We start from the raw sequence: 12,349 nt of genomic DNA on the forward strand, positions 1-12,349 counted from the left end.
TGGGTTCTTGACCCATCATGGGTGGACCTGGGCATATTTCTTTCAGGTTCCAATATTAGCTTCTATTTCAACATTTGAATGGTCAAGCCTTACCAATGGTTGGCAAATGAAGGCCAACTCCCCATTTCAAGAAGATACCAACATAAATATATTTGAAGCTCAAGAGACTAAATTTATTTCTTGAATTTTGTCATACCAACCTCTCAATTAGTTCACTTAGCTTCAATAAGAATTACTCATTATCTTAACCTCTGAAATTTTCAGAGTCCTATCCAGCGGATTCCTCCTCTCCATAAATCCCAAGTCCTTGAAAGCTCAATTTCACTCTTGGGATGCCTTAAATGGATAAGTTCTTAAATGGATAACTAAATTAACAATGTCTTACAATGTCTTATTTGGCTCTAAAGGTAATTGCCAAGGGTTTAAAAGAATAAATTAAATTGATAAGTGTTTATTTGACTCTAAAACAACAATTATCAGGGTTTAAAAGGATTAACTAATTGACAAGTATTTATTTGACTCTAAGAGTAATTGTTAAAGGCTTAAAAAGGCCTTTTGCCAGACAATCTCAACTGCAGAGAGAACAACACAAAATCCTTATTGCTTTTGGGAAATTTCACAACTCATATTGTTTTGGGGAGTAAAAAGCCAATGACCGTTTCAGTCACATTGGTCTTTTGTGGATTCAGTTTCATCTCTAGATTAACATGGACAACTATTAGTACCAGTAAAAATTATAGACCATCCACAAATCACCTTATCTTGTTGATCAATTCAATGACAATATTAGAATCATTCACTGTCAATGCCAGAATGGTTAAACATTATGTCTCGAAATGTCTAATTACAGTGTTTGGATTGTGAGAAAATGAATAGAAAGAGGGCAAAAGTAAAGAAGGAAGAGAGAACTAATAAGAGAAAATCTAGAGTAGGATTATGTTTTTATTTTAATAGAATATATTCAACAAGTGTTCCTTCTTACATATCATAAGGGTCTTTTAAGTTGGCCATATAAATCAAATCCTATTCCAGTAACTAAATAGTCACTAATAAAGTGAGGCAGAGGAAAATCAACATCCACCACATTTCAACTTGAACAAAATCAACATTGCAAGTTGAGGTAGTGGAAAATTTCCTTTACATTTACATACACAAAAGGCCTCATCTTTTTTGGAAATTGAATAATTTGATAGATAAGGCAAAGATGCATCCAAAGAGCACAGAGATTCCAACAACGACAACTGCAGCGATTCCAACAAAGTCATGTCTAAACCCGAAATGTCTCCTTAAAAAATGATCCACCATTTCACCAGTGTCTAACGTGTCCTTTATGTCTCCATATTGTGAAGAAACCAATCCATATAAGGTCCAAGCTACCGGGCAAGACCAATAGTACCATTTCCACCAGACAGGAATCCTCTGTCATGAACATGTTTATGCTCTTTAATTAGAGCTCTTTTTGATAATAGATAGAAGAAAATAATAAGATCACAGGATGTTACCGGTAACGGAATAATAAATCCTGAGAAAAGGTTCCATATTGCATAGAAAGCAGATGCAACTACAGCAGCAATTTGGTGGTTGGGTGTAATGGCTGTGGTCATCATCCCATAGAAACTGAAGTATAAGAAGGTGAAGTACATGAAGAAGATATACCAAAAGAACTTGCTTGTTGTCCAATCAAATCCAATCATGGCATAAACTGTGGCCCCATATATGATAGTTTGGATAAAAACGTATGGCAGCTCAATCATAACCTGAAAGTAAGAGCAAATGGTTGCATGAAAAGGGAAATATGCCCAAACTTTTAACTGAGTAATCACAGCAAAGGGAAATGTCCCCAAACTTTTTAACTGTATAAAATAGCACATTCAATTCATGATTTCATGAGTCTTCCTCAGCTAACAGAATATGAAAAATAAGTAAAGCAATCAATTTACCTGTCCAAAGGCATATGGCAATGCAGAGTACATTCCAGCTGCCCTTTCTCTGTAAAAGACTGTTCTCTCTATAGCCACAACTGGCTGCACAGATACAGTATTCTGTACTCCTATGAAGAGAAGAGCGACATACATAGAACCTATTGCATTAAAGATATCTTGTTGCCTTCTTCTACAAATTCACACGAGTTAGAGAGTGAAATACGAAAAATATTTAGCCTTAATACAAATAGTATGTTGCATTTCCCTGTACCTTTTGCATCCCAGATCCCAGAATATAGTTCCAAACATCAAAGCTATTACCGTTGTGAACAAGAGTTTCACTGCAGTATATGATGGGTTTCGCCAATATGACCAATGCTGCTTCCATAGACAAGCCACACACTGGGTTAAGAAAGGCTGTGAGTATTGAGTTGGGAAGTACAGATCTTTTGAACCTGTTTGAGGTGTACTTATTTCCTTGGTCAAAGCTTTGTTTTTCCTGAATTATTAACCAATACATCCACATTAGTAACTTCATAATGAGCTGTGCAACAAACAGTGATTTAATCTTATCAGACTTTAAAGTTCTCCTTTCAAATTTGGGTAGATTATGATGTTTGAATTAACTATTCTCATTAGCTATACCAGTATTACCACAAAATAATGTTACTGCTACAGATAATTTCATCAAAGTTAAGGTGACTGACCTGTATAGTTCTGAGTTCTTGTAAATATCAGCAAAGTTAATCCCAAGAGCAGCTTCCTGTGCTGCTGAAGTAATCTCCAGCATCCATGTTGCAGGATTGCAACCACCCTTGATCTTAGGAACTCCCTCAATGTCCTTATAATGTTGTAAGTCCTCAAATTCATCAGATAAGCACTAAATGGGGGAAAGAATGCAACAATTTTCATTATCAAACATCTATTACACTAACCTCAAAATACTTGATCAGATGGCAAGAATGGTGGCCTATTGGACCTGCATAAATTTCTTCACCTCCCCTTTGCAATAAAATTAACTGCAAAGTGGTAATACAGAAATTAGTACTTGAATGGGACAGAAATTTCTTGATGATGAAAAATACGCCTGACCTCATCAAAAGCATCAAATATGTCAATGCTTGGCTGGTGTATTGTGCACACCACAGTTCGCCCAGTATCTACTGTGTTCCTAACTGTTCTCATAACTATGGCAGCTGCCCTGGCATCAAGGCCTGAGGTTGGCTCATCCATGAAAATTATAGATGGGTTGGCGACAAGTTCAACTGCAATCGTCAGCCTCTTGCGCTGCTCAGTTGAAAGACCGTTCACACCAGGCAATCCTACAAGTGCTTCTCTTAAAGAGGTCAGCTCCACAAGCTCCATAATTTCCTCAATGAACACCTGCAGTCCATCAACTATGTTTAGCTTCAATAATATAATGTGTGAACAGAACAAAAATACTATCCTGTTTCTTGATTTCTGTCTGACTTTTGTTCTTATTTATGATGATGGGCAGCCTTCAGTTTTAATGCCATTGCTTTAATTCCTCTAAGCTGTCCAGTAAATATAAGAAAAGGTAAAAAATTATCAAAATGTACCTTTCTTGTATGAGAATTAACCTCAGGGGATAGTCGAAGCCAAGCAGAATAAAGCAATGACTCATAGACTGTAACATGTGGAGAGTGAATATCTGTTTGCTCACAGTATCCTGACATACGAGCAAAAGTTTCTTGGTTCTTTGGGTACCCAGATATTAAGATGCTTCCCTTGATATAACCATCTGTTTTTCTTCCAGCCAAAACATCCATAAGAGTTGTCTTGCCAGCACCACTAATACCCATAAGCGCTGTTAGGACTCCTGGCCTGAAAGCACCGGTGATACCCTTAAGAAGTTCTAAACGATCTTCAGGAATACCTTGAGCTTTCATTTCCTGCAAGTAAGATAGAAATTAATGATGCAGGCATATTCAGCAATTCCACTGTAATTAAATAGCATTTGTCCCAATGCATCAGGCTTTTCACAATTTGCTTACTAAAAGAATGATTGAGAAAAATAATGATAGATGACAATGGTAAAACCATTTAAAAGTAGGAAATTCAACTACTTCAAACTTAAGAATTTCTCAACTCTCCTAAAAGTTAAATATTTCAGTTGTTCTTTCATGATCTTGATTAAAGCCTGAGGTACCTGTGGCATGTCTACAGCATATTTTATTTCATTGAAAGCCATAGAAAGGGGTTGGAATGGGAGAACCATTCCCCATTTCCTGCTCTGATTAGCATTGCTGAAGTTGTCCACTCTTGCAGATAGTGTGCTGGATGAGATACATGAGATACTTCTTGCAGATAGTGTGCTGGATGAGATACATGAGATACTTCTTTGGCTCTCATTCCCTCTTTCTGCATCAGTTTCATAGTGGTTAGCTTGCAACTAGATTCATGTGACAAAAAAAAAAAAAAAAAAAAAAGAAGGGAAAGTCTGGTGACACACCCAAAGAGCTCTTTCCACTTGTTGATGATTTATTAAACTCTCCAGTTCTATTAGCATTTTGCTCAGCTAAGGCCTCTTTTGACAGTGTTGCCTGAGGCTTCCCAAATGCTGCAACCAGCTCAATCATCAAAACATTGGCCCCAAATTTCAAAATTGAAAACACATAAAATGGACACTTACGATCAAGATTTTTTAGGGCTAAAGTGTAAAGGAAATTGAATAGAAAAATGTATCCAATTAGAGCTCCTACTCCAATCCAATACCAATATGCTTCAGGGAAAATTGCATGAGACTTCAAGAGACCAACTCCTAGTGGCTCTGTAGAGTGGGGAGGAACCTGCAACACAAGCATTTTCACATGACTATCCACAATATATAGTATTATTATTAATGAAATTTTCATATCCATTCCTCAGTAAAACTTTTAAGGAAACGACGGCTACATGTCTCCAAGTCTTCCCAAGAAATTCATTCACGGATATAGCATTTTGCACATATGTCAAAGGTGAGACCCAGTAACCCCATAACCACCACTTCTTCACGTCATCTGATGCAAAACAATGAGGACTTCAACTTCAGAATTTAAGTAACATCAGGAGGACAAATTTCTGAAATAATGTTGTATAAATATAAATTTCACCTCGTGATAAGATGAATCCACCCAAAACCAGTATTGCAAGTAATGCAAACGATCCAAAAGTGTTAGCAACGATTATATTTCTTCCTAATGCTGCCATCAAACGAAATAGACCTGACGCCATCTGGTTTGTAAATAGTAGTATCAAGTACTGCTTGAAAAACCTGCAATTAAGGAAAATAAATTCTGGAAAAACATCAGTTCCAAACATTAGGGAAAAAAATCCATTGAAGATTTCCATTTCCCACCTTTCAATGTTTTGATCAAAGCCTATAACGTAGTAAGTTATGATCACCCATATAGCAACTTCGACAAAGGTGACTGGAATTTTGAGAATCCATGTGGGTAGAGCATATGCCCATGAAGGGTAAAATAGAAGATCTCTTTGCTTGTAGAAGACAGGAAGTTTAATGATGGTCAGTGCAAGCTCTGTGAACCCATTGAACATTATGGTAACAACAGTCAAGAAAAGAGCACCAAGATAAATTCCTCCATCTGTTAATGTGTCACGGTGCAATTCCGATCTCAGAAATACTGTACTTGATAAAAGAGCCATAATAATAAGCTGAAAGGAAAGAAGAACAATTAATTATGCACTGTCCCACCCTAAATTCAGAATTTCAGCTTGTAGGTAATCTCTTTTATTTCATGATTTGAAATAAGATTCTTCAAATACACAAGTTCATTTCTGAATAGTGAATACTGCTCATCTGGGCCCTAATTTCCACGAAAGAATATAGTGCTACTCACTTGGGTAATTTTGAAAATGTAGACAAATGAGTTCCTCTTCATGAGCAGAAGTTCTCTTGAAAAGCATGCTTTCAGGAGCTCCTTCTTGTTGATACCGTACTTCTTAGTTGTTAGAGCAGCAGGATGGCAACTGGACTTGTCAAATGGTGTAGCAAGTTCATCACCAAGTTTTCTCCCAACGTGAAATGATTGAAATGCTTCAGCAAATTCCTTCACAGAAACATAGCTGTAAGGCAAATCTTTATGTACCCAGTACTGCTCTTGGTCTTTCATTGACGTTACCTAATGCATTCCAACAAGAAAAGCCGATAAAAAATTGAACATATTCTAGAGATTGATATTATGTTTCAGCAAATTCCTTCACAGAAACAAAGCTGTTAGACAATTTACTTCTTGTAAGAAGTCAGCAACTCCCTTCCTCTCAGGACATTTGAATCCCATGTATTCAAAAAACTCAAGCACATTTTCGCGTGGACCTTGATACACGATTTGTCCATCAGATAGGAGAATTATATCATCAAAAAGATCATATGTTTCTGGTGCTGGCTGGAGAAGAGAGACAAGCGCAGTTCCGCTGAGAATGTGGATTAATTGCCTGAGTGAGTTAACAATTTGAAAAGTTGTTGAACTGTCCAAGCCAGTTGATATTTCATCCATGAAAAGTGCTCCTGCTGGTCCAACCAGCATCTCTCCTGCATTGCATAGACCATAAGAGAAGATAATAAGATATATAAAGATTAGTGCAGCAAGTCACTGCAACTAACAGCATCACACTCAAACTGATATCTAAAAGAATGTAAATGGGTCGTTAAGAAGTTTGATTACCAGTTGTGAGTCGCTTCTTTTGTCCGCCAGAGATGCCTCGTATCATTTCATCGCCCACCATGGTATCAGCGCATACTTCAAGTCCTAAAATCTGCAAATTTTTTAATCATAAAAATCCTCAACTGCATTTTCAATTCCATCCCATTATCAATTTAGGTTATAATTTTCGTTTTTTATTTGGTATCCATTGTATTCACCCTACACCAGTTGGGAATGTCTCTTGTCCGCTCTCATTGCCCTCGCTTAAGGCTTATCGGCTACGGTAGGAGGCTGTAGGCTTGCATAAATTTGCGGATTTTCAGTTGAACGAGAGAAAAGATGAAGAGCTATTACTGTCAAACGGCAGCGTTTAGGGAGTTCTAAGACACTCCCAGCCAGCAACCTCCATTTTTTTTTTTTTTTAGAAAAACCTTATAAAAAGAAATTCGCAATTATTGTAAAGGTTTTGATTTTTTTCTAGTGATTAAGATTTATTAAATTTGGAAAGATTAAATATATCGGTTTAGATTCTGATTGTTTCAAGAAAAATAATTTGTATTAAAAAAATATTTTTTAATTATTTAATTATAATGTTAAATTAATAATATTTATTTATTTAATGTATATATAAATTTTTTTTTATTTTAATAAGATTATTAAAATTTAAAAAATAAATTTTTTATTTTTATTTTAATAAGAGTATCCCTTGGTACATGATGTTTGCGGATAATATAGTTCTGATAGATGATAGGGAAGGAGTTAGTTTGGATGGAGTGATACTGTCACAAAGTAATCACTTTAAATATCTCGGCTCAGTCCTTCAAGTAGATGGGGGATGTGAGGAGTATGTTAGTCATATGATTAAAGTCGGATGGTTGAAGTGGAGATATGCCACAAGAGTTTTATGTGATCGCAATATTTCTAATAAGTCAAAAGGAAAATTTTATCGTACAGCTATACGACCGGCCATGTTATATGGTAGTGAGTGTTAGTCACTGAAAGAGTCGTATGTGTTTAATATAAAAGTTGCGGAGATGAGAATATTAAGATGGATGAGTAGCCATACTGGACTAGATAAAATCCGTAATGAGAGTATTAAAGAAAAGTAGGAGTGGTACCAATTGAGGATAAGTTGAGAGAAGTGAGATTGAGGCGGATGATAAGTTGAGAGAAGGGAGATTGAGCTGGTTTGGTCATATGAAGCGTAGACATATGATGCTTCAGTTAGACAAGTAGAGCACAGTTGGATAGAGGATAGAAAGAAAATAATGGGTAAACCTAAACTAAGTTGGAGGAAAGTAGTACAACATAACCTAGAAGCATTCCATATTTCCGAGAATTTAACTCAAAATCGTTTTGAGTGTAGAAAGAGAATCCATATAGACAACCCTAAATTTTTTGAATAAAAGTGTAGTTGAGTTGAGTTGAGCTATTTTCTTAAAAAAATATTATTTTCTTTAAAAATTACTTAATTTTTACCTTGATCAAGAAAATATTTTCTATTTATCTATTTTTCTGAGAGCTTCAAGTGAAAAATATTTTTCAGAAAAATATTTTTCGTAAAATAAATGGAGTTTAGTGTGGATAAATTATACCGAGTCATATCGGATTTAGCACTATTATTTAAGCTGTTTAAAGAAAAATAATTTTTTTAAAATGTATTAATTATAAGACATTAAAATTTTAAGTTAAAATTAAATGTATTTTTTTTATCATAAAAACTTTAAAATAATTAAAATTGCAACTATTATAAAGTTACATAAGAGCAAGTTTAAGGCTCTTAAATTAAATATTTACACCGAAATTCGTATAGATTAACATACTCATTATTTCAATTACGTGTACATTTAAATTAACCTGAATCTTATAATCTTACTTGAAAATTAAAATTTATAAAAATTCAATTAAATTAATTTTTTTTGTTAATTTTTATATTTAGAAAAGTAATGGCTTTGGTTTAGGAAAAAAAAATTTTATAAGAAAAGAATTTAATTCAATTTTCATATAATCATCTTATTTTTGACTTGATTTTTATTTCTTTTAAAATAATTTTTTAAAATAAAAATAATTAAATTCTTTTCACTTTCAACCATGAGGATTTAAAAAAAATTAATTGAATTAAATTTTTGTAAATTGTAATTTTGAAACAGGGGAAATAGGTAAAAGAATTTAATTTTTTTAATTTTAAAATAATTTATTTAAAAAAATTCAAGAAAAAAATCATATAATTGTATAAGAATTAAATTAAATTTTTTTTCTTATAAATTATTTTTTTACAAACAAAGTAATAATATATATTTCATCTAAGAGTATATGGGCTTCTTCTTATAACAACAAGTTTATAGTAGCCGCATCCATGACTAACTTTATTCAATAATATTTAAAATAACTTTTTAAAAATAATAATTTATAATCTTTTCTAAAAAATAGCGTTTTGACATCGTAACCACAATTCCAAAGAATGTTAATAATTGAAAAAATTATAAAATAAAATAGATGTATGTATAATAGTTTTATTGTAATTATTGATTATGGTAATTGTAATTATTGATTATGGTAAATTTCATGTGTATCTTATTATAATAAAAAATTATAATTAAATCGTTATATGTACAATGATTTCATAGATAAAAATTTTAATTATTGGAGATTTTTCTTATTTAAAACTGGTCTATGATCAATTCCAGATAAAAGATGTATGGTAGGATGTATTTATTAAATATATGAGTCTCACATAATTATGTCTTGAATATATAATGAAATGGTTTTAAGCAAAAATTTTCCTAATTATTGAATACATCGAGATAAAAAATTAATTATTCATAATTTTAATATGTAAAACTCATGATTTTTTAAAGAGATGTATATGTATACCGACTGCACCTAATAATCTCCCAGCAAGGAGAGCATATTGTACCTTAATAAAATAATCTGTGACTATATTGGTCTCTTGCCCTTCTAGAGCTGCTGCCTGCAAAATTCCAGGGCATGAAAATTGATATGAGTTTTAACTCTTTAAGCTATGAATATCTGAAAGATAATTCTAATTTAGTTGTCTTCTCACCTTCATGTAGACGTCAATATCAGGGTCTGGTTTGATATTCGCGGCCTTTTCCCTTCTTGATAATTCTGCTAGCATTTCTGCATAATTTTACAATTCAATAATGAACGATTAATTCAAGCCCTTCCATAACTTTTTTACTTGTCTGAGGATTGTATCGAAAGAATTAATGGCGTTTTTCCTGACCATAACGAGGTCCAACCCCCTGACATCTTGCAGAGAAAGCCAGAGTTTCTCTTACAGTCATTTCTGGTATATGAAGATCATATTGACTTATATAAGCTGCTGTTCTCTGCGGCACAAACTCTTCCATTCCATGTCCATTGTACGTAACTCTTCCTAAAAACTGGGATTTCACAAAAAGTTGCAATATATCAGATCATGAAGCTAATTAGCACTTTCCCAGGAAAGCTAAGTTTATGCCATGGATGAATTTCTATATCCTTACTTTGAGATCTTTACCCAGTTTTCCAGCCAAAGCCAATAGTAACGTGGTCTTGCCTGAGCTTGGCGGGCCTAAAAGTAGGGCCATTCTGCAAAGTTTGGATTAATTAATAGCTGTTATGAGATAAAACTTAACTCCTGGCAGAATTTGCTAAACCTTGTTCTCACCTTCGGGCCTTGATGATTCCACTAACATCACGAAGGATTGGTAATGGTTTCTTTCTGCTCGGAAGTATGTGGAGACGATGCAAGAATCCCTTCAGGAAGAGCCAGTAAATGTGGTGAGCGAGTTTTATAATTACATGCAGCCATTACAACTTGCAAGAAAGCAGACATGATCAATATTGATCATGAAGTTTTAATTTATACCTCTAACAAATTAATGGAAAAGTTGAAGATTGTAGGCAATGCTCTGCTGCCAATATAAGCTTGTGCTTCAACATTTAAATGCTCGAACCTGACTTCAATGGTTGGCATATCAAGTCCAACTCTGTATTTCAAAAAAAAAAAATGATGAACATTTATATCTTTGAAGCTAGAACTATTAGATATATATAACCTAAAACATATATACCGCTCAATGCGATCCCTGAGCTTCGACAAGAATTTCTCATTATCTTGCTCTGCAATTTTCACGAGCCTTTCCAACAGATCCCTTCTCTCTACTAATCCAATCCCATTTATATCAACCAATTTTTCATTAAGTATACCTCTCCTTACACGTAAATACGTAGGCAATCTCTCCACAGCAGCCCATTTGAGCGCTTCTTCATCATCTTGGACGTGATGGGAAGACTTGGGGAAAACTTCCATGGTATTGTTTGTCAAACCATTGAAACTGCGTATTCGTTCACTGCTAATGACTCTACTTACATCACTTATCTCCATTTTTATCTCCCAGTGTCGTTTAACTTGATACAGTAGTCACCTTACTAGAAGAATGAAGTATTTGCTTATTTCAATATTGGAAGAAGTCGCTCAATTTCATGGGCTACACCTACCCTGGCTTGCTGGTAAATATGGATTTATGACGCATTGAACATTTGGTTCGACTTATACAGGGACGGAGAAAAGCATCATCATCATTATCTCATATCATTATTGCAGCCAATGATCGAGTAAAACATTATTATCCCAGTAATGCACTCTGCTGTGTGGTCCGTCACCTTCATGGCTTTGGTACAAATTTTTGAACGTGTTGAATTTCGAGCCTGGATATAACATATAACTGCCAACCGTCACGGAGCCAAGAATTTAGTTTTGGGCCCGATTAAATTTGTTATTTATTAAATAAATAAAAATTAATGACAAATTTTTTTACAAGAGTTAATATGTTATTACAATTAATCTATAATAATAAAATTAAACACCTTAATTTTTTTTAATAAAATGACTTGCTAAAAATTAAATAAAAGTATTGTTAATTCAAAAATATAATAAATGTGTTATATTATGAATTATTACGATGATCTAAAATTAAAAAACTTGTCTAATTTATCTCAAATTTATTTTTTTAAAACAATAATAAAAAGTAAATTTAATTAAAAAAATATAAAAAATTATTTTAACCATCATAAATTTAGATATATTTTATCATACTCTCACACACACACATATCTATATAATTTAAAAAGTGAGAAACTATCTTATTTGTTCATGAGAATACAACGATTAAGTTACTGATTTCATCAAAATGATAAAAATTTAATTAATTCAATTAAAATAGAGACGGAACTAGGAATCTATCATTTGAGGGAAATGAATAAATATTAATAAGAAACAAATGAAATTTTTATAAAAATATATGTACTAAAATAAAAATATAAAATATTAAGATATCAAATTAAACTATGAATGGAATTTACACAAAGATAAAAATATTAAAGGAACAAATAATAATTGTGTAAAAAAATACTAAAATAAAAATTATAGAGGGTAAATAGTAATTTTTTTAAAAAAAAATAAAACATTAAATTTATAGGTAATTTTTTAATTTTAGAAACTTGTGGGAGGCACCATAGCCCCTTATCTCTAAGTAATTATGCCATTAAATTAAAACTTACTTTAATAATATAGTATAAATTATTTTATTAATAGATTATAAAGTAAGAAACTAATTTGTTTGATTTTGAAAATATATGAATTGAATTATATACTTCACGAAATATTAAGTATTAAAGTATAAATTATTTTATAAAATATTTATTTTTAAAAAATTATCAATATACCCCTAAAAATTTTTAAAATTTCAGGGGACC

The 12,349-nt window shown here is 32.7% G+C and overlaps 1 protein-coding gene across 1 annotated transcript; it reads right to left on the bottom strand.

Annotated features, from left to right (window-relative positions):
• Window positions 1-1,032: 1,032 nt before the first annotated feature.
• On the bottom strand, window positions 1,033-11,098 carry LOC110654080 (pleiotropic drug resistance protein 1). The gene is made up of 24 exons (XM_021809958.2): window positions 10,666-11,098; window positions 10,461-10,581; window positions 10,260-10,348; window positions 10,096-10,180; window positions 9,834-9,993; window positions 9,651-9,727; window positions 9,504-9,557; window positions 6,608-6,698; window positions 6,173-6,474; window positions 5,783-6,064; window positions 5,281-5,597; window positions 5,036-5,196; window positions 4,839-4,942; window positions 4,576-4,732; window positions 4,396-4,503; window positions 4,093-4,304; window positions 3,503-3,835; window positions 3,015-3,305; window positions 2,858-2,941; window positions 2,630-2,763; window positions 2,194-2,421; window positions 1,941-2,112; window positions 1,503-1,757; window positions 1,033-1,419 (listed from the first exon to the last, which is right to left on the bottom strand). The coding sequence occupies exons 1-24, from the start codon at window positions 10,977-10,979 to the stop codon at window positions 1,162-1,164; spliced, it is 4,389 nt and encodes a 1,462-aa protein (XP_021665650.2). The 5' UTR covers window positions 10,980-11,098; the 3' UTR covers window positions 1,033-1,161.
• Between the last annotated feature and the right edge of the window lie 1,251 nt (window positions 11,099-12,349).

Source organism: Hevea brasiliensis, chromosome 4, assembly GCF_030052815.1.
Source record: "Hevea brasiliensis isolate MT/VB/25A 57/8 chromosome 4, ASM3005281v1, whole genome shotgun sequence".
Classification (NCBI taxonomy): Eukaryota; Viridiplantae; Streptophyta; class Magnoliopsida; order Malpighiales; family Euphorbiaceae; genus Hevea; species Hevea brasiliensis.

Excerpts from the sequence above, each read along its gene's own strand:
- LOC110654080 (XM_021809958.2), bottom strand. The coding sequence starts at position 10,979 with ATGGAGATAAGTGATGTAAGTAGAGTCATTAGCAGTGAACGAATACGC. Across the intron at positions 3,306-3,502 it reads TTAATTCTCATACAAGAAAG|GTGTTCATTGAGGAAATTAT; the intron begins GTACATTTTGAT and ends GATGGACTGCAG. Across the intron at positions 2,942-3,014 it reads TATTTGATGCTTTTGATGAG|TTAATTTTATTGCAAAGGGG; the intron begins GTCAGGCGTATT and ends ACCACTTTGCAG.